Source organism: Motacilla alba, chromosome 10 (assembly GCF_015832195.1).
Source record: "Motacilla alba alba isolate MOTALB_02 chromosome 10, Motacilla_alba_V1.0_pri, whole genome shotgun sequence".
Classification (NCBI taxonomy): domain Eukaryota; kingdom Metazoa; phylum Chordata; class Aves; order Passeriformes; family Motacillidae; genus Motacilla; species Motacilla alba.
Genome location: NC_052025.1, coordinates 1,888,405 through 1,907,143, shown reverse-complemented (window position 1 = coordinate 1,907,143; position 18,739 = coordinate 1,888,405). Strand labels below are relative to the sequence as shown.

Genomic DNA, 18,739 nt, shown 5'->3' with positions numbered 1-18,739 from the left:
CACACCTCACACTGCACACCTCACACCGCACACCGCACACCTCACAGCGCACACCTCACAGCGCACACCTCACACCGCACACCTCACAGTGCACACCTCACAGCGCACACCTCACAGCGCACACCTCACAGCGCACACCTCACACCGCACACCTCACAGCGCACAGCGCACACCTCACAGCGCACACCGCACACCTCACAGCGCACACCTCACAGCGCACAGTGCACACCTCACACCGCACAGCGCACACCGCACACCTCACACCGCGCACCTCACACCGCACAGCGCACACCTCACACCGCACACCTCACAGCGCACACCTCACAGCGCACACCGCACACCTCACACCGCACACCACACATCACACACCTCACATTGCACACCTCACACCACACAGCGCACACAGCGCACACCTCACACCACACAGTGCACACCTCACACCGCACATCTCACACCGCACATCTCACACCGCACAGCGCACACCTCACACCGCACAGCGCACACCTCACACCGCACATCTCACACCGCACACCTCACACCGCACAGCGCACACCTCACACCGCACACCTCACACCTCACAGCTCACACCTCACACCGCACACCTCACACCGCACACCTCACACCTCACAGCTCACACCTCACACCGCACACCTCACACCGCACACCTCACACCTCACACCGCACACCTCACACCGCACACCTCACACCTCACAGCTCACACCTCACACCGCACACCTCACACCGCACACCTCACACTGCGCACCTCACACCTCACAGCGCACACCTCACACCTCACACCGCACACCGCGCACCTCACACCGTCCCTGCGCGGGCGCTGCCGCCCCCCAGGCAGGGGCCCGCGGCCGGGGCGCGGCTGGAGCGCGGCTGCCGCCTGCCGGCCGCGCCGGGAGCAGCGGGGCCGGGCCGGGGGGCGGGGCCGCCGAGGGGCGGGGCCGCCAGGAGCCGCGGCCGACCCGCGCGGGGGCGTGGCCCGGCGCGAGGCGCGGCGGGGGCGGGGCCGCGCAGCCATGTCGGAGGGGCCGGCGGGAATGGCGGCGCCGGCGGCGATGGCGGAGACGCGGCTGCGGCGGAAGCAGCTGCTGAGCGCGGAGGAGGCGGAGCTGTTCGAACTGGCGCAGGCGGCGGGCAGCGGGCTGGACCCGGAGGTGTTCCGGTGAGCGGCGGGGGCGCCCCTGCGGGAGCCGCCGCCGGCGCCGGAGCCCCCTCTGACGGGCGCTCCCGGTGCCGGTGTCCCCCCCGCAGGGTGCTGCTGGACCTGCTGCGCATGAACGTGGCGCCGCTCGCCGTGTTCCAGGTGCTGAAGTCGATGTGCGCCGGGCAGCGGCTCCCGCCGGCGGCCGAGAGCGGCCCCGCCGCGCCGATCCCCGCCGACGGCCGAGGTACGCGGCGGGCGGGGGCGGAGCGGGGCGGGCGGGGCCCTTCCCCGGCGAGTTCCCGCGCGGAGCCCCCCGAGCCCGGCCGGAGCCCGCCGCCCTCCGGCCCCGCGCTGCGGCCGCCGCGGCCCGGAGCGCGCCTGGCGCTGCCCCGCGCCCGGGCCCCCGGGGGAAGGGGCCCGCGGGCCGCTCGGCCGAGCCCCGGCGGCGGCTCCGCCCGGGGGGCCCGCTCCGTGTGAGCCCCGGCCCGGCCCGGGGGGCCCGCTCCGTGTGAGCCCCGGCCCGGCCCGGCCCGGGGGGCCCGCTCCGTGTGAGCCCCGGCCCCGCCCGGCCCGGGGGGCCCGCTCCGTGTGAGGCCCGGCCCCGCCCGGCCCGGGGGGCCCGCTCCGTGTGAGCCCCGGCCCGGCCCGGCCCGGGGGGCCCGCTCCGTGTGAGCCCCGGCCCGAGCCCCGTTTGTCTTAATGTTCGTGGGCTTTGAGCAGCGAGGCGCTGGGGAGAGGTTGCTGCAGTACTTGTGCTGCGTTTTGCAGCCTCCTGGCTCTGCTCGCCAAGCCCTTAACAGAAAAAAAGTCTTTAATCTACAGTATTATTCAGTACTGCTTTGTTTGTATATAACTCAAAGTTAAAGTTTCCAGGCCATGAGGAATTCCTGGAAAAGGAGGAAAGCTGTGTTGCTTCCTTTATCCCCATGTGTGTGGTGGTTTCTGACACTCATCCAGCAGTTTCCATCCTCTAGAGATGGTATTTGTGTGGGAAGATGAAGTAGAAAGCTGTCAGCTAAAACAGTTACTGCTTTTGAATGCTTATATCTCTCCTTAACACTCTAATGTCCATGGACAGTAACAGCCATAGCCCTGAACTTGTGCCATGTATATATATAGATATAATTTTATTTTATTCCTAACCAGTTCAAATAAAATTTCTATTTACTCCCTGAAGACTTTTGGCTCACCAGGTCTGTGGATTACTTCCAAAAGGTTTAAAAATAAGTAACTAAAGAGTCTGCTGTCACTAAGCCTGGATTCACAGCAGAAAAGTTCATTTCTCTTGTGCTGTTGTTTGTGGTAAATATTCCTGGTATTAATTTGGCTTTCAGTGGCCAGTTTGGCCAACTGCTGCCTTATTTCCCAAGGTTAAAATCTGTCCTTGGTGCAAGTTAATGCACTTGAATTGCTGAAACAGGAAGATTGTGCCCATCAAGCCACAGTTTTGCTGCAGATATGGTCAAACATTAAATGCTAAGCTTGGATTTGCCCTCTTTGCAAGCTGTTGCTTGGTAATGGTGATGAAGAGGCACTTGGGCCTCCTCTTTCTTTTCACATTCATCTCTGACCAAATTGCAATGGACAGCACTTCTATACCTTGTCAGAAGGCTTGGTCTTCCCAGCTGCGTCAGGCTTTTTGTTTTCTGTAAGCTTGTGTTAAATTAGAGCCCTAACTCACCTTGAGTGAAAGCTTCTCTCTAGTTTCTGCCAGCCCAGGAGACTTTGCTGTCACACAGCGCCCACTGACCTCAGCTAATTCCCTTGTGAATAAAATTGTCACTGAAAAGCTAATGCTCAGAAAATGCTTTAGGCAGAATTTAAGCTCAGCAGGGGCTTATCACAGCTTTAGTCCTGTGTTTTCATTTCTGTGAGTATAAGAAGAGCTGGTAAGATCCTGTTGGTATGAAGGATGTATTTTGTCCAGTGCTCCTTGTAAGGATCACAGAGTCAGAGAATGGTTTGGATTGGGTTGGAAGGAGCCTTAAAGCTCATCCCATTCCACTCCTTGCCATGGTCGGGGACACCTTCCACTAGCCCAGGTTGCTCCAAGCTCCCTCCAGCCTGGCCTTGGACACTTCCAGGGATGGGGCAGGCACAGCTTCTCTGGGCAGTCTGTTCCAGGGCCTCACCACCCTCACAGAGAAGAATTTCTTCCCAATACCTGATCCAAACTCACCACTCTTCAACTTGAAAAGCAATCACTTCTCTTTCACTGAGCTTTCTCCTTCTGGGCACAGTCCAAGTGCATCCGTCAGGAGTTGGGTAAGTGTCAGTAGGGTGTCTGGGGGTGGCCTCTGGGCTGGAACTGTTCTGCAGGACTGGTGGGTTTGCCTTGCCTTGCCTCCTTTCCCTCTAGGAGCTGCTGTAAAGAGGGGGAACCTAAGTGCTGCCTGCTGTTGGCTCTGCAGTCTCTTGTTGGAAGATGCTGCTTCCTTTTAAGAAGAGGGTGGTGCAGCTTCCATGCGGGACCAGGCGTTTGCTGGGGGAGATGCCTCTTCTGCCTGGCTGGGACTTGTTTGTGTGGTTACAGCCCAAGCTCTGTGCTTGTGGCAAGGACAGCGATTGTCCTGTGCAAGCTTCTCCAGCTGCTTAGTGCCTTTCAGCTCAGCCCCGCACTCCCTCCCTCCCCTGTCAGGAGGCAGACAAGTGGCTCAAGGAATCCTGGTCTCACCCAAGCCTGCTCTGCTCTACTTGTATCAGTAATGAGATCTGGCTTGGGCTTCCCAGCACATCGTGGTGCAGGAAGGCTTTAAAAAACAGCTAAAATAAGGCTGACGCAGCAGTTCTGATCAGCACCATTGGTGGTGGGGGATGCCCTGTAGTTGTTTCAGCTTTTGTGCTGATGAAGCATCAGGGAGTCTGGAATTAGGAGCTCTGTATTTTCCCACAGAACACGGCCGTGGCCGCCTGTGTTGGCTGGTAACTGAGTCCATGACAGCTGCCTGCAAATTGCTGTGTGTGGGTATTGCAGCATCCATCTGGCATATTTAGCTGGATGCAGCTTAATTCAAGCTACATTCAAAATGGTCCCTCAGCATTTAATTTGGGAGGGAAAGTGCTGGATTGAAATAGAAAGAATTTCCCAGGTGTCCTTTCTGTGTGTGTGAAGGGGAGAGTTAAGGACAGTGATGAGTTTGGCCTAGACTAGACATATGTGTAATTAAGTAACCCGTCTTCTCACATATTTCTGTGCTTTCTGTTTCCATCAGCCAACCCTCAAGTCTCTGCTGGTTCCCCTGCAGTTTTCTACCTCTCTATACACATGCATATATCAGTGCCCTGCTGGTTTTTTAGGCTGATGAATAGTTTTTGATGCTTCTCTCACTCCTTGCACTCCAACCTCTTTTTTTTCACATTTCCCACTTCCCCAGAAAGAGTGTCTTTCCATAAAATTACTTCCTGAAACTTTGACTCAGCTAATTTCTCTCCTGAATGTGTTGTTAACATGAGCTTGCTTTTCAAAACCTGTGTCCTTTGTGGGGCTGTCACTTGTTGTGTGGATTTTAGGGCTGCGAGGAGCTGATTGGCACAGGAAGAAAGGCGTTGTGCATAGCAGGGGTCAGAATGCTCTCCTTGCCCAGGGAAACTCTCACAAACTCCCGTGCCTGTTGGAAAAAAACGCTGAGCCCATCACCAGCCATGGGCTCTGTCAAAGGTTCACTTGGTGAGTTTTTATGGTCTGTGTGGAAAAATATGCTGCGGCCAATCACAGGTCCTTTTCTTCCCCTGCATTTTTAACTACTTAATTCCTGTGTAAATACTTAGATACAGCCAAGGCCTCAGAATTGTAAGTGTTGCTGTTCAGTTGTTTCATAAATATTCCTCAGTGTATAACACAGCTTGTTGCCAACTTTGTCCTTCTTGTGTATTCTGCTTGCCATCTTCGTGGTTTTTATCCTTCCCTGTTTATCCCTTTTTCTCACTTGTTTTTTTCCCTTTGAGCAGTCTGTCACCAGCCTTTTGGAGTGGTGACTGTCAGCACTCTTGGGTGCTGCTGGCTGGCCGTGCCAGCTGCTTTGCATTCCTATTCCACTCAGCCTTGAGTTATCTCAGGGTTCAACTTGATGTGGGATTTGTGGTGTGGACTTCTGTATTAAGGAGATAAGGATAATGCTGACAAAGAGAATTCTGTGCAAGACTCTAATATGGCAGAGGGAATCCCCTTGGAGATGCAAAGGATTTATCTTACATTTATTTAATCTGGGGTTTATACATCGTACAGTGAATTTCCCTGTGGGTTATACTGGCTATTATGCTTTAATTGTAAATTAAATATCCCCATGGGGTCTGAGTGGTGGCGATGTGTGCCTTGCACCTGAAAATATTCCCAGACACTTCATAGTCTGCATGTCTTCTCTGAAAAAAGATCTGTAGAATGACCTATTGGTGACTTAGATAGGACTAATTAAAGGACTTGTGGAATCCTCATCATGGTTTTCTTAGTTAGTTGCTCATACTTGGGTTTTTTCCAGCACTCCATCGATACCACTCCAATGGGTGGATTTCCTGCAGTCACTGAGGAGCAGTTAGGTTGCCTTCTGGATCTTACCCTGCAACTCTCACTCCCCCCAGCTTTTCCTAACAGCAACAATAGAGTTTAAGCCTTTTGGATGAGAAGCCTTGATTCATGTTTTGTCTAATGATGGACATGGTAAATACCTGGAACAAGTTCTGCGCACAGAGAATTCCTAATATGAAGTTGTTGCTGTTCCTCTCCCTTCCCCCCAGGCTCACATTCCAAAATGAGTATTTTTTTCTGTATTGTAGGCAACCAACTAGCTTCAATTTATAGGCCTCTGTTATCTTCTGGTGTTGTGTTCTCAATGTAAAAGTATTGTTATCTTATTGCAAGAGTCCTATACCTTCTTGATGATTTCTCGTGGGTCGTTCTTCTCAACACTGCTCCTTCTTCTTCAAAGCCCAGACAGCAACTGACTCTAGATCCCCGTTCTCCCTGTCCTATAGGACTGTTCTTCCTTATTGGTTACAGCTGTGAGTTGAGCCTGTTTCTGATCTTGGATAATTGGTCTGGCTGCAACTCTTTGGGGGTAAAGCTGCTTTTGACACATTTCTTATATTCTATTCCTACTACATTCTGGTAGAGAAATTATCAATATGTCAGTTATTTTAGAACTGACAAAACATTTCTCAGCTGTACTGTGCTTTCTTGGATGGCTGAAATTGCCTTGGTTAAAAGTTCCTGTACTTTTCCCCTCCCAGGAGGTATTAATGAATGTTGAACCTCTCAAAATACATGTGATGGGTAGTGAAGTAGTCTTTTCTACTTCAGCAGAAACAGTAGACAAACAGTGTTTGTTTGTTCTTCCTTATCCCAGGAATAAATTGCAAAAAGTCTAAGCTGGAATACTCACAGCCTGCTGTGGCTCTAGTCCCAGAAGAATAGGGGGCCATGGAGGTCTCTCTTCTGTCACGCTTTTCCTGCAGGAGGTTTGGAAGGTTACCTGAGGCAGAGCTTTCCTCTCTGCTGGACATTGAGCTAAATGCTGCACTGGCATAATTTTTTCAATGTGTCTTTTCAGGCTGGTTATCAAGCTTTTTTCCCCCCCCCTCTTTTTCATGCTCTGCAAGGCAAGACCTGACAGAAGAAAAAGGATTTAGAGGAATGCTGTAAATGCCAGATTTGTCGTGTGGTTTTGTTGCACAGTAATGAGATACAAGTTTGAATTGTAACTCTGAGTGGCAATTTATTCTTCCCCCCCACCCTACCAAAGAAACACACAAAACATCAGACTCAGTAGAGTTCTCAGAGAAAAGTGAGGGACTCTGCCCAGGTGTAGCATGAGAGGGTGAGTGAGTGGCTTTTGTGGGTGCCTAGCATTTGGTCAGTGTCAAACCATGACAGTCACCAAGGAAAACATCAGTGAAATCCTTTTGTTCCTCTGTAGTACTTGAATTACAGAGAGTTCATGTTCATTGAGCTGCTTTTGTGTTTTGTGGTAATTGAATCTGTTATCTCTGATAGTGTAACTGAGAGAAGCACAAACCATGTCTGTCCCTGCACGCTTCAGAAGCTGTCCTTGTCTGGCACATGGCTCTGCACAGGCTGCTTCTAAAAATATTCTGGGTACTTATGCAGTTTAACTGGTTTGTTTTACTGTGATTCCAAGGCTAGGGGCATGAAGGGCATGTGCTTTGAGTGCAGCTTCTCTTCAGTCAAATGACTCTTTCTCCCCGAGTTGTTTTGGCCGGGTCAGAACATCAAGGGCCCGACTCCAGTAGTGCTTTAGGGTACCAGCGTGTGTGTGCACACAGCTGGAGTTGCAGTGGGTTCAGGACCTGCCTTCTCAGCAGACAGATGCGTGGGAGAAGGGGGAGGACACTGGGGACATGTCCAGGATTGCTAAAAGCATCATGGTGAATAATGCTTTTGTTCCTGCCACTTTTCTCTCAAATGCTGTGAGATCACCTCTTACCTTTGTGCAGTGGGTTTGTTTTCATGAACAGCACTTGCTCTGGTGAAGCTGCTTAAGGTGCCTGAGCTGCAGCACAGCTGGCAAGGCTGGTTGGCTGACCTGGGATGGTGGCTGCTGGCACAAAACTGCCGTGCTTGACAGGAAGAGAGTTTATCAAGGACACTTGACTTGGCTGGGATAAGTGAATGGATTTTTGTGCCATCCAAGTTTTATGGATTAATAATGGCTACCTGCTCCTACTTGGAAGTTATTAGGTTGTCTTTCTGGTGCATCAAGGTGTTAACTGGTAGTGTTGATGTGAGTCCTGCTCCCAAACAGCTGCTCCAAGGAGACAGGATGGTCTGGTGAGTAACTGTGGACTGTCCATAGCAGAGATGACCCAAGATCACGTCCATGGAGACTCTAGAGTGTAGAGCAGCTGTTGATATTGTGCAGGTTGCACTGTGAATGGTTGTCAAAATGTCACTCTTCATTTCACTTGTGTGCATGTAACTACAGCCCACTGTATTCCTGTTTTGTTTCCTCATTGCTATTATTCATTTTTATAATGCTTCATGGACGTTGCCATCTTTAGTAAATGCTGTAGATCATGTTCCTTTTATTCTCTTTCCTAAAGTTAGTCCTACTTCTCACCTGAGGGAGTGGCAGGAAAAGTCAGTGTCGCTCATCCCCTCGTGACATTTGTGTCAGCAATAGTGAGTCTGTCACTCTCTTCAGACAGGATCCTGTTGCCCCTTGCCTCCCTCAGTTTCTACCTTTGTACCCACTGCTGCTCCCTGCTCCCACTCTGCCTCTGAGAGCCCGTCAGTTGTGCCTCCAGGAGGGGAACTCCCACCTCCTGAGCTCAGTAAGAACATCTGGAAGTCCTGTGTAGAAGTCCGAGTTCCTGAAAACCCCAAAAAATGATAGGAGATCCAGATCTGCTCATTCAGTGACAGAAGTGACACGGAGGGAGGTGTGTGTGATCTGATGGTGTGGCAGCAGTTTCAGACACTGGTGGACACTGGCACATCCTTTCACTTACCCAGCTCAAGGTGTTGGAAACTCTTGGTGTTCCAGCAGTGCTGTTTGCTGTGCTGCTGTTCCTGTGTGCAATGACTGGAACAAAGTGGCTGGTTACTTTGTAGACTAAACCTCATGAAAATTAAAAATGCTTCTACTGTAACTTCTTTGGGTTTAGTGGCACCGATACCTGTTGGGCTGAATTCACCAATTTGCTTTCTGCACTGGGTGCTGAAGGTGTTTGTGAGATCTGATGGAATTTTGCCTCCTGCATGGTTCCTGAAGGAACGCTTGTGGCTAGCTGCTGTGGCGTGATGCTTGGCCTGGGATGTGAAAACTAATGGATGTATTTGTTTATTCAGGGAGAAATAAAACCAGCTCTGCTGTCAGTGGGTCACAGATGCTGGCCGAAAGAAGCAGCCGGGAAGGATCTGCCCAGAGGATGCCCCGACAGCCGAGCGCGAGCCGCGTGCAGAAGGCAGGAACCTCTGGGAAGAGCAGTGGGGGAGGCAACAGTACCTAAAAAAGGCCTTAGAACGGGTGGGTGGATTTCAATGCTTGTATATATGCTTTCAATGTGTATAAATTGTGCTTGTTAAAGCTGCTGGTGTTGTATGTATTAAAGTAAAACCACGATTTGTAATACAGGAAACAGAGCTGTTGGTTCTTATTTCCAAAACTGCCTTTGGCCACAGGCTGCTTGGAAATGTTCCTGCATTTGGCTTGCCCTGTTTCCCCATCTGCCTGCTTACAGCGTTCCAGCACCTATATCTGAAACCAGATTGATCTCTCCCAAACATAATCCCACGTGCAGTCCTCGCAGTGGTGCTGATGGGATTGTTCACTTACAAAGCATCACTGCCCCCTTTGCCTCAGGAGCCAGGTCAAACGAGGAGGTTGTGCCAGATAAGGGAGGGAGCAGCTCCATCACTTAGGGCAAGACACATACAAGTACCCAAAACAGATGAGTGGGTTTCTTGGAGCTCAGGTGTTAGCAGGCATGGTTCCAGAGGGTCTCCAGGCAGTAGGGTGCCTCCTAATGGCTCTGGGCTCTCAGGGGCTGTTGATGAATTCCATGTCCCTAATTAGGAGAAAGTGTCTCCATTCTATAGGAGTTAGATGGTGATTCCTAAACTCAAGACCTACCTCTCACAGGCCTGCTTCAGCAGGTGCTAAAATGAGATTTGCAAGCTCTGGGTTTCTCCTACTCTGATCAAATAACGAAGTGCAGCTGCTCCCCTTGGTAAAACTGAGGTGGTGGAGTTCTTGTGCCTGAGGGGAGGTAGCCAGGCACAAGTTATGGTCACAGTGTTGGGTATCAGGAGAGCAAACTTCAGCCTCTCTGCTTGATACAGTCCCATGGGATCAAGCCCTGGAGGAAAGTGGCACCCAAGGAAGAAGGTTGATACTCTAGAATATCAGTGCTCAAGAGTGGTCCTGCCTGAGAGCCCAGAGCTGCATCCCATGCCTGAGCTCCAACTACAGCGCTGACACCCCTTCTTGGAGCAACTGCCCTGGCCCCTGTCACCCTCCACCCCATGTTCTACCCCTCTCATAACCTCAGCCTTGTTCTCTCCAGGCTCTGCAGGGCTGGAGATGCTGCTGGGAGCTGCAGTGAGTCGGGGTGCAGCACCTTGAGGCAGGGGCTGTCTTCTGTGGAACTTCAGCTCGATATCCTGGGGGCTCTAGGTCCCCTGAGGTTGCCAAGGACACTGGAAGGGACAGAGCAGGATCTGGGGTGTTTTTGAGGGGTGTTAGGGTCAGCCAGGGCTGCAGGGAACCCTCCTACCCCATGAGATAGCATGAGGTTATGTAGTTAAAAGCTCATCTGGAATGAAGACAAGCAGGGGGAGGTGGAGTAGCCCTGGGAACCTCTACTGTGCCAGGGATTCCCTGTCCCAGCTGCTCCCAGGGCTCTTCTTGGGCTCAGAGGTGGCTCCCAGCCAGAGGGTGAATGGGGCCACTCTGAGGGTCACATGTGGTCCCTCACTAGGGGCCAAGGTCATGGTGTGGGATACAAGGAAAGAGCAGTTTCAGCTTGTGACTTATGGGACATTCAGAGGAGGAACGAAAAGTGGGGAAAAGGAGGGACCAAGATGGTTTTGGAGAGCCATAAATGTGGGAAAACAGAGAGATAAGGATATGATGGCCTGGGTGGCATCTAATGCCCATCTGCCAGTCTGGGATTACAGACACAGCCTGTGCCTCCTGGGGTCACACACTGAGCCTGGCTGGTGGCTGAAAGCGGGGGACATGGACATGTGTCACTCTTAGGGTGCTTAATCAGGTGCATGGGCAGGACACTGACTGATGCACTTCCTGTACAAACCTGATTCTGACAATTATTCACCGTTTAAATGGGCAACGTTGACTGTTGGTAAGGAGGCTTATAAAATCCACAGATAATTTTATGAAATTTGTCTTATAAAGCAGTTAAAGCAGATAAGCAAATCAAACTAATTAAAGCTCTGTCAATATTTGCACAGAGATGTGTGATGTCAAGTGGAATTTATACTACCTGACTTCAGAATTCTTGAGATTTTACAAGGGTAACACAGAAAACACAAACCATGTGCAAACACTCACCCAATAAATTGAGGGCTCTCAATCTCACAGAGTGACTTTGGGCAGCATCCTGACACAAGGGGGGAGACCTCAACAGTCCTTCTCTCAGGACAACTGACTCCACTGCCCTGCCTGCCCACCAAGGCTCCATCTGTACCCCAGCTGATGCTTTTCTGTCATCAGATGGCCACAGGTCTGACCTTCAGCCCCTCCCCATCACCAGCAGGTGCAATGGTTAGTGCTGCACACCTGAATCCAGCCATGGCACAGCTGAGGTCAGTCCCGGGTCTGGAGGGCTGCTGGAGGCCGTGCACCTGCCACAAGCACCCGGTGCAGTTTATCCTTTAATGGAATGAACACCTGCAAAAGGAGGAGTAGGGAAAACAGAGGAAGAGCCTAGCTCTCTCAGTGGACCATCCGCCAGGACTGAGCAGCACAGGCAGGATCCCTGTTTTCCTACTATTTCACTGTACTATCTATACCAAAAAAGGGGGGAAAAATTGATGCTCGGAAAAAACCAGGCTGGCCCGTACGGGGATCGAACCCGCGACCTTGGCGTTATTAGCACCACGCTCTAACCGACTGAGCTAACCGGCCCCGCGGTGCGCGCCCCGCGCCGCCACCTGCTGGCCCGGCCGCAGCCGCGCCGCCCGGGAAAAGGGAACCCAAAAATGATCCTAGCAGAGGATGGTTTCGATCCATCGACCTCTGGGTTATGGGCCCAGCACGCTTCCGCTGCGCCACTCTGCTGTCCGTGCTGTGTCCTCCTCACAAGTCCATATTGTCACCTGAAATTCTGCCCGCCCTGCAACCCTGGCAGTGCCGCAGTCTGTGTGCGGTGACAGGAACACCCCGTTAGCCCCAAAACGGGGGACAACGAATGAACGCTCGGTGGTGTCCCACTTGCCGTTACAGCTTTGACCTCCTGCCGGGAACCACAGGCTAAGCCCTCACTGTGCTGCTGAAAGCAGAGCAGAGACAAAGCCCATCTGGTATCTTCTGCTTTTGGCTTGCCTGGTAGGAGCCACCATTCACCTGTGGTACACAACCACCCATCCATCAGATTTTAGGAAAAGAGGCAAGCATCTTATGGGGAACACATAAGAAGCCAGGTGGGTGGATTCTTCCAGAAGTTTCTCACAAATTCAGGAGCATGGTTTCCCAAACTGCTGTCAGTGGGAGATATAAAGATTTTGGAAAAAAAACTAGATGAGAACATAAAGCCTGGGACTGGGGCTACTCAGCACATCACACACCTTGTGTCTGCCTTGGGCAGCATCACTGTGTTTACAGCAGCCCTGTGGCAGCAGAAAAGGCACAAAAAGAGGATGTGCTGTCAGCACTGCAATGTGATTCATTTTGAGGAGAAGCTGAGGACGTCCCCGTGTGCTTACCCTTGCTCTAGTTCTGCATTTCTATAAGTACAACTGGTTATTCTAGTTTTTGCTCTTTTGTCAAAATAAGACAATGAACACCTGCAGTTCCTCTTCATATCGAGATGATTTGGGGGGTTTTTTGCAATAGCTGTGAAGCATTGCTCCATCATCCTCCCCTGAGCCTCCAGGGGAGGCTTGTGCTTGCCTGGGTGAGGGTGGAAGTGTTTTGATTTGCCATACAGAGGTATTCCCTAAAGCATCTGGCTAGCAGTTTACAGGACAAAAGTGCATAAGCTAATTAAGAATTATTATTTTTCAAATCTTCATGCTCACTTTGAGAATGCAGAAATGCAGTTACAATAGCCAAAGCTAAATGAAATTACATCTGGTCAGGGATGTCAAAGACAACAAGGAGGGTTTCTGTAAGTACCCACGTGACAAAAGGCACACACAACTCATTGGTGAATGAGCTGGAGAACTTGATGATGCAGGACATGGAAAAGGTTGATGCACTGAATGACTCCTTTGCCTTGGTCTTCACTAGCAAACTAGCTCCAGGAACCCCAGGCCCGAGGGGTCAGAGGGACTCTGAGGTAAGGATGCATCCTTAGTGAAAGAAGATTAGGTCAGGGAATAACAGACATACGTAACTTATAGAATCAAAGAATTACAGAAGCATGGAATGGTTTGGGTTAGAAGGGACCTTAAAGATTATCTAGTTCCAATCCCCCTGCCCATGAACCCATGAGTGCTGACAGCACAGGCTGATGTCATTGTCAGGCCATTTTCAATACTTTGAATAATCATGGGGACCGGGAGAGATGTCTGAGGACTAAAACAAGGCAAAAGACTCCTGTCTTTGAAAAGGGTAAGAGGCCCCAGAGAGCTGCAGACCTCACCTTGGTCCCTAGGAAAGTGAGGGAGTATCTAAGTTGCAAGCAGCCCCAATAAGAACAGCAGCCCTACATAAGGGTTGGTGACATAGAGACATGCAGTCATGATTGTTAACCAGGTCATTCCAAATGAAATTCCCACATGTACCACCATTTGTATTCAAGAAAGGCCTCTACATATGAAATTACTGTGTGTTATGAACCAGCACCCCCTCTGAAGGGTGTCGAAGCTGGCACTGCAAAGATGGAAACAGTGGAGGATGGAGAGCAATTTCACCCCAATGTTATACTGAGACATTTTATAAAGAACAGGCCTCCTCCCACTATACCCCCAAATTGCACAACTGGCCTCATGAAGTGCAGCTCATGCCTTGTTCACACCTGGGCACTGTCACTCTCCACCATTACTGTGCCACAGCAGCTTGCTTCTCTTGCCAGGTGCAACCAGCTGCAGCAGCAACCCTGACAATCCCTCTTAACCTGTACCAACAGAGGTAACAGCAGAAAAAACACAGCGCTGAAAGCCAGTATCCTCCCAGGGCCCAAGATCTGACGCTGTGTGAGCATCACCCTTATCTGAACCCTGGAAAGGGTACCGGGGAGAAGCAGGCATGAGAAGAACCCTGTCCATCAAAACAGGGTGTGTCCCGGCAGGGAGCAGAGGGCCGGACTAGGAGCTGAGGCTCGCCATCCCGGGTTACCGAGGCGCAGCACAGCTCACAGCTCCGCGCCGCTGTCAGGGAGCAGGGCGGAGAACAAAACCGATGCTGCGTTGGCCGGGAATCGAACCCGGGTCAACTGCTTGGAAGGCAGCTATGCTCACCACTATACCACCAACGCCGCTGTGCGCCGAGGGGTGGTGCCTGCTCCTGCAGCTCACATTCCACCCAGCTCCAGGCGCAGCCGGGCTCCCTCTCCTTCCAAACGCACCGCCACGGGCTGCCGCGGAGCATGGGTGCTCCTGTGGGCAGATATTGGCCGGAAAACTCAAGCCGGGCTAGACACAGACTAGAGGAGACCAGCACCAGGGCGTGTCCGGGCTTGGAGCAGGACTCTGGACAGATCAGGACGGAGCTGCAGGCACAGACTGCACAGTGGCGTGTGTCTGGGAGAGATGGATCTGGGTGTCTGTGGGGTTTCACCCCCGGATTGGGGTGACCCCAAAAGATGGCATAGTCCCTCTTCCAACTCGTGCCTTCGAAGAAAGACTCAGTAGTCTTCTGTTGTCTGTTCTCAAGGTAGTTTATTGTTGGTTAGCTAAAAGATTCTTCTCCTGAACTGCTGTAGCCCGTTCAGCAGCTCAGACAAAGGCACACTGCCCTCCCAGGGGGCTGGTGCCATCTTTTATATCATATATTACGTACTACATGTTTATGCCTTTTCCCCAATGCCTACTATCTATATTGAATGGTGACTTTCTACTCTAGACCAATCTGTGAGTGCCAACATCACCAAAGCCATGGAGGCTAGGAAGGAGAAAGAAAGAGGACAGGGCACACCCAAGTCCCTCCATCTTAGAACCCCTGACCCCCATGTACAAAACTTGGACCCCTGCGTACAAGGCTTAAAACCCCCCTGTACAGCACTCAGAAATCATACCCTTCACTTCGTGACTACTTCTACTACAATATCTAAATTTTGTGACTTCTTGTTCTTCCTGCAAAGTTGGTAAACTGTTCCATGGGTCAGATTCAAAGCCACAGGGGTCTCTGGCTGCATGCCAGGGTCTCAGATGCTTTTGACCTGCGTCTGGAACATCCGAGAATGTCTGCGGGACATTCTGAGTTCCGACAGGTGTCCAGCACCAATCTCCAGTCCTGAGCAGCCAGAGAAGAAGAAAAGGATCAGACAGACTCCCTTGTTTAAATGGGGGCTGGTGGTGCTTTAGGGGATGCTGGTGACAGCATCGCTCCCCACACACGTTGTGCCAGTGTAGCTGCATTTGTGAGTCCATACCTGTGGTGGGGTAAGCACAGTCAACTGCTCGCCCAGCTGCTCGCTCCTGCTCCACCTTCTGTGAATGAGAAGAATAGAAATAAGATGAGAATTCTTCCAGGACAAACTAAACAGTGGGACATGGCTTTGCAAATACTATCGTTGGCAAAGCAGACTCTACTTGGGGAAATTAATGTTTGGCCAATTGAAAAAGGTTCTCATAGTGAGTAACAAGAAAAACCCAAACAAACATTAAACACAACCTTTCCTTGCTCTTATCCAGGATCAGCTTGCCTGCTTCACTCAACATTCTTATAACCAAAGCAGCAAGCCGTTATGAGTTGTCTCTTTGCTCTTCCTGACCCTTCTTTCTTTTCTCCTCTCTCTGTCTGGCATTGTCCACCCTCTCTTCATTACGCTTTCATGGAGGCCACAAACTGCTGGTAGCTCAGAGGTCTGACATGGAGATGGAACCATCTGTGTGCAGCACATGGCAGCCCGTTACCTCTTCCCACAGAGACCACCCTGCAGCATTCCATATCGCCTCCCCTCCCAACGCCCAGCCGCCACTAGCCAGTACAGTGTCCCTTGGCAATGCCCGCTTGGCCCCGACCCTGGATCACCCTGAAAATGGTCACAGCAGCAAACAGATTAGGAGAAAGAATGGTTCCAGGTCTTTGAGTCAAGCACAAGCTGGGAAGCTGGGGACTGAGCTGCCTGCAGGGAATTGAGGAAGACTTGTGTGCCCAAGATACACAGGGCCTTGAGGAGGAAGCTGTGCCTGCTGCTCCACAGCCACCCGTGGGCCATGCCAGGTAGCAGGGGCAGAGGGTAGAGGATGCCATCCTGGAGCAGAGCCATTCCCAAAGGAAGCCATGGGCCTGTGGTAGGCCAGTACCGGACCCAGATCCTGGCAGGGATCCTGGCAGGGACCCTGGCAGGACCTGTGGAAGTCTGGAGAGAGGAGCTCACCCGGAGCAGGTTTCTGCGAGGATTAATGATCATGTGGACCCCCACCAGGGTCTCTCTGGTCCCAAATGGCCCCACAGTGTCACTAGGGCCCTGGGTTCCACCAGGTGCCATAGAGAACCAGTACTACCCAGGCTTCTGTCAGGTTCCATAGCTTTCCCACGGTCTCCAGGGTTCCTTGAGTTTCCATGGAGTCACAGTGCCTGAGTTCTGTGAAGTTCCACAGCATCACAAGGGTCTCCTGGGTCCCACGGGGTCACAACACACTGTGGGTCTCAATCTCTGAGGTCAGGATGACCCTGAGATACATTAAAAGTCTCTTTTTTCCCCAGCCCAGCTGTCAAAGAAGGAGTCAGGACTCTTCAGCTGTAGTTTTCAAGGTTGTTTATTTTTTCTTGTCTCTTACCTTCTTTCCCTGGCCTGCTGAGGTCTGTTCAGCAGGTCAGTCTGAGGCACACTGTCCACCCCGGGCTTGTGCTGTCTTTTTATACTAAAAACTACGTAGACTAGATTTACAGTTATTGTCCAATACCTATCACCTATGTTAGACAGCCTGTCTCTAAACCAATCCAAAAGTGCCAACACCACCCAGAACATGGAGGTTAGGAAGGGGAAAGAAGAAGGACAGGGCACCCCCAAATCCCTCCATCTTGGGACCCTAAACCCCCATTCTAAAATCCCAAAATTCTGCTTTTCACCCTGTGACTACTGCTATTATGCCAGACTTGTAATTCTTCACACAAAGCTGGTAATTTGCTCCATGGGTCAAAATCAAAGTCCCGGGTGCCTTTGGCTGCATTCCAGGTCTCAGAGCTCCCTGCCAGGGGCTCGAGCCATCCTGGACAGTCAGAGGAATGTCCTGGGTTCCGACACGTGGGTTCTGTGCAGCCCCACTGAGTCACAACACCCCTCCCTCCCACGAGCCCCCACAGTGTCCCAGCGGCCCCTTGGCTGCAGGAGCGGGTGGCTGGGAGCTCCTTTCCCCCGGCAGCTGGAGGAGAAGCAGCAGGGACAGCGTGCAGACACTGCCATGGCCCCTTCTGCGCCCGTGCCCGACCCTGTCCCTGTCCCTGCCACAGCCGTGGTGTGTTGCACCTGCTCCAAGTCCTTAGGTGTGCAGGTGACACTGATGTCACGGCTGGGAGCATGGCTGCTCCTGGGGTGACTCCCTGGGGAAGGAGGCCAGCAGGGATGGGTTACCACATGCTGCAGCTCCCTGTGCCAGGTGACACTGAGCCCCACTGCAAAGCCAGCCCTCTCTGGGAGACAGCCAGGGCCAGGCCACCCCCGAGCTCTCTGCAAAGCCCAGCTTTGGCAGCTTCAAAGCCCAAAGCCCAGTGCTAGGCAGTTTGCCTCTCACATTTCTGTCTAGAACTGACCCAGAAATGGCTGATTGGTACATGTGAGAAGGTGCATAGTCCCAGCAAGTTGTGTGCACTTTAGAGGCTGCTAGGAAAAGAGGGTAATTTATTAAAGTATTTTGCCCTTACACTTCCTTCTCTACCAGATACAGATGCTCAAATTAGGAAACAATGCAGGTTGTTCAGCAGGCCGCCGGCCACTCACGGCCACAGGCACTGAACACCAACGCCGGCCTTTTCCCTGGGAAGCAAAACTCACCAGCACAGGGGCCTGGTGTCAGGAGTCAGGAGTCACAGGTGTCACAGGTGCCTGGTGTCAGTTCACAGGAGGCATTTGGCACTGTCAAAGCAGCCGGGGCTGGCGGTGGTGGCAGCTTGGGTCTGGGAGGCATCCTGTGCCCTGTGGAATTCCAGCAGGCAGGCGGCCACTCAGGGCCACAGGCCCCTGAACGCCAACGCCGGCCTTTTCCCTGGGAAACAAAACCCAGCAGCCCAGGTTCCTAAAGTCAGTTCGCAGGAGGCATTTGGCAGTCTCAAAGCAACCAGAGCTTTATTTTGTTGCAGCTTTGGTCTGGGAGATACGGGTTGCCCCCTCCAACCCCTAGTTCCTCGCCTCAGCCCTCTTCTGCCATGTCCCTTCTCTGCTCCTCACCCTACTGGTGGTTCCCGGCCGCCCCTTCCCCATCCCTCACTGCCCCACCGCCCCCAGTGTGTCTGTGCAGCACCTGGGAGCCCGAACACGGGACAGTGCGGCCCTCGCAGCAGCACAACATCCAAATAAAACAGGCAGGGACAGCATCTGCGGGCTGCAGGGTGTCACCAGGGGCTGCGGGCTGCAGGGTGCCACCAGGGGCTGCGGGCTGCAGGGTGACACGGAGCATGGGGCAGCTGAGAGGCTGAAGGGGTCTTTAGGAGCAAAGATGGGGCTCCAGGGGGGCACAGAGATGCTGAGAGGCTGCAGTGGGGAACCTGAGGGTGACACAAAGAGGCTGAGGGGCAGGGGGTGCCTGAGGGGCAAAGTGGGGGTGCCTGAGGGTGACAGGTG

The 18,739-nt window shown here is 52.3% G+C and overlaps 1 protein-coding gene and 3 non-coding genes across 4 annotated transcripts; 1 reads left to right on the top strand and 3 right to left on the bottom strand.

Moving 5' to 3' along the window:
• Window positions 1–998: 998 nt before the first annotated feature.
• Window positions 999–9,247, top strand: LOC119705220 (mitotic-spindle organizing protein 2B-like). The gene is made up of 3 exons (XM_038147371.1): window positions 999–1,174; window positions 1,264–1,400; window positions 8,958–9,247. Exons 1-3 carry the CDS (start codon window positions 1,029–1,031, stop codon window positions 9,116–9,118), a joined length of 444 nt encoding a protein of 147 aa, XP_038003299.1. The 5' UTR covers window positions 999–1,028; the 3' UTR covers window positions 9,119–9,247.
• Window positions 9,248–11,683: 2,436 nt separating this feature from the next.
• Window positions 11,684–11,757, bottom strand: TRNAI-AAU. Its single transcript has one exon. It is a non-coding gene; the product is annotated as a tRNA-Ile (tRNA).
• An 81-nt stretch (window positions 11,758–11,838) lies between these two features.
• On the bottom strand, window positions 11,839–11,910 carry TRNAM-CAU. Its single transcript has one exon. It is a non-coding gene; the product is annotated as a tRNA-Met (tRNA).
• A 2,287-nt stretch (window positions 11,911–14,197) lies between these two features.
• TRNAG-UCC lies at window positions 14,198–14,269 on the bottom strand. Its single transcript has one exon. It is a non-coding gene; the product is annotated as a tRNA-Gly (tRNA).
• Between the last annotated feature and the right edge of the window lie 4,470 nt (window positions 14,270–18,739).

Bases quoted from the DNA above. Each gene is read 5' to 3' on its own strand.
- LOC119705220 (XM_038147371.1), top strand. From the start codon at position 1,029: ATGTCGGAGGGGCCGGCGGGAATGGCGGCGCCGGCGGCGATGGCGGAG. The intron at 1,175-1,263 runs GTGAGCGGCGGG...TCCCCCCCGCAG, and splicing joins CTGGACCCGGAGGTGTTCCG to GGTGCTGCTGGACCTGCTGC. The intron at 1,401-8,957 runs GTACGCGGCGGG...TTGTTTATTCAG, and splicing joins GATCCCCGCCGACGGCCGAG to GGAGAAATAAAACCAGCTCT.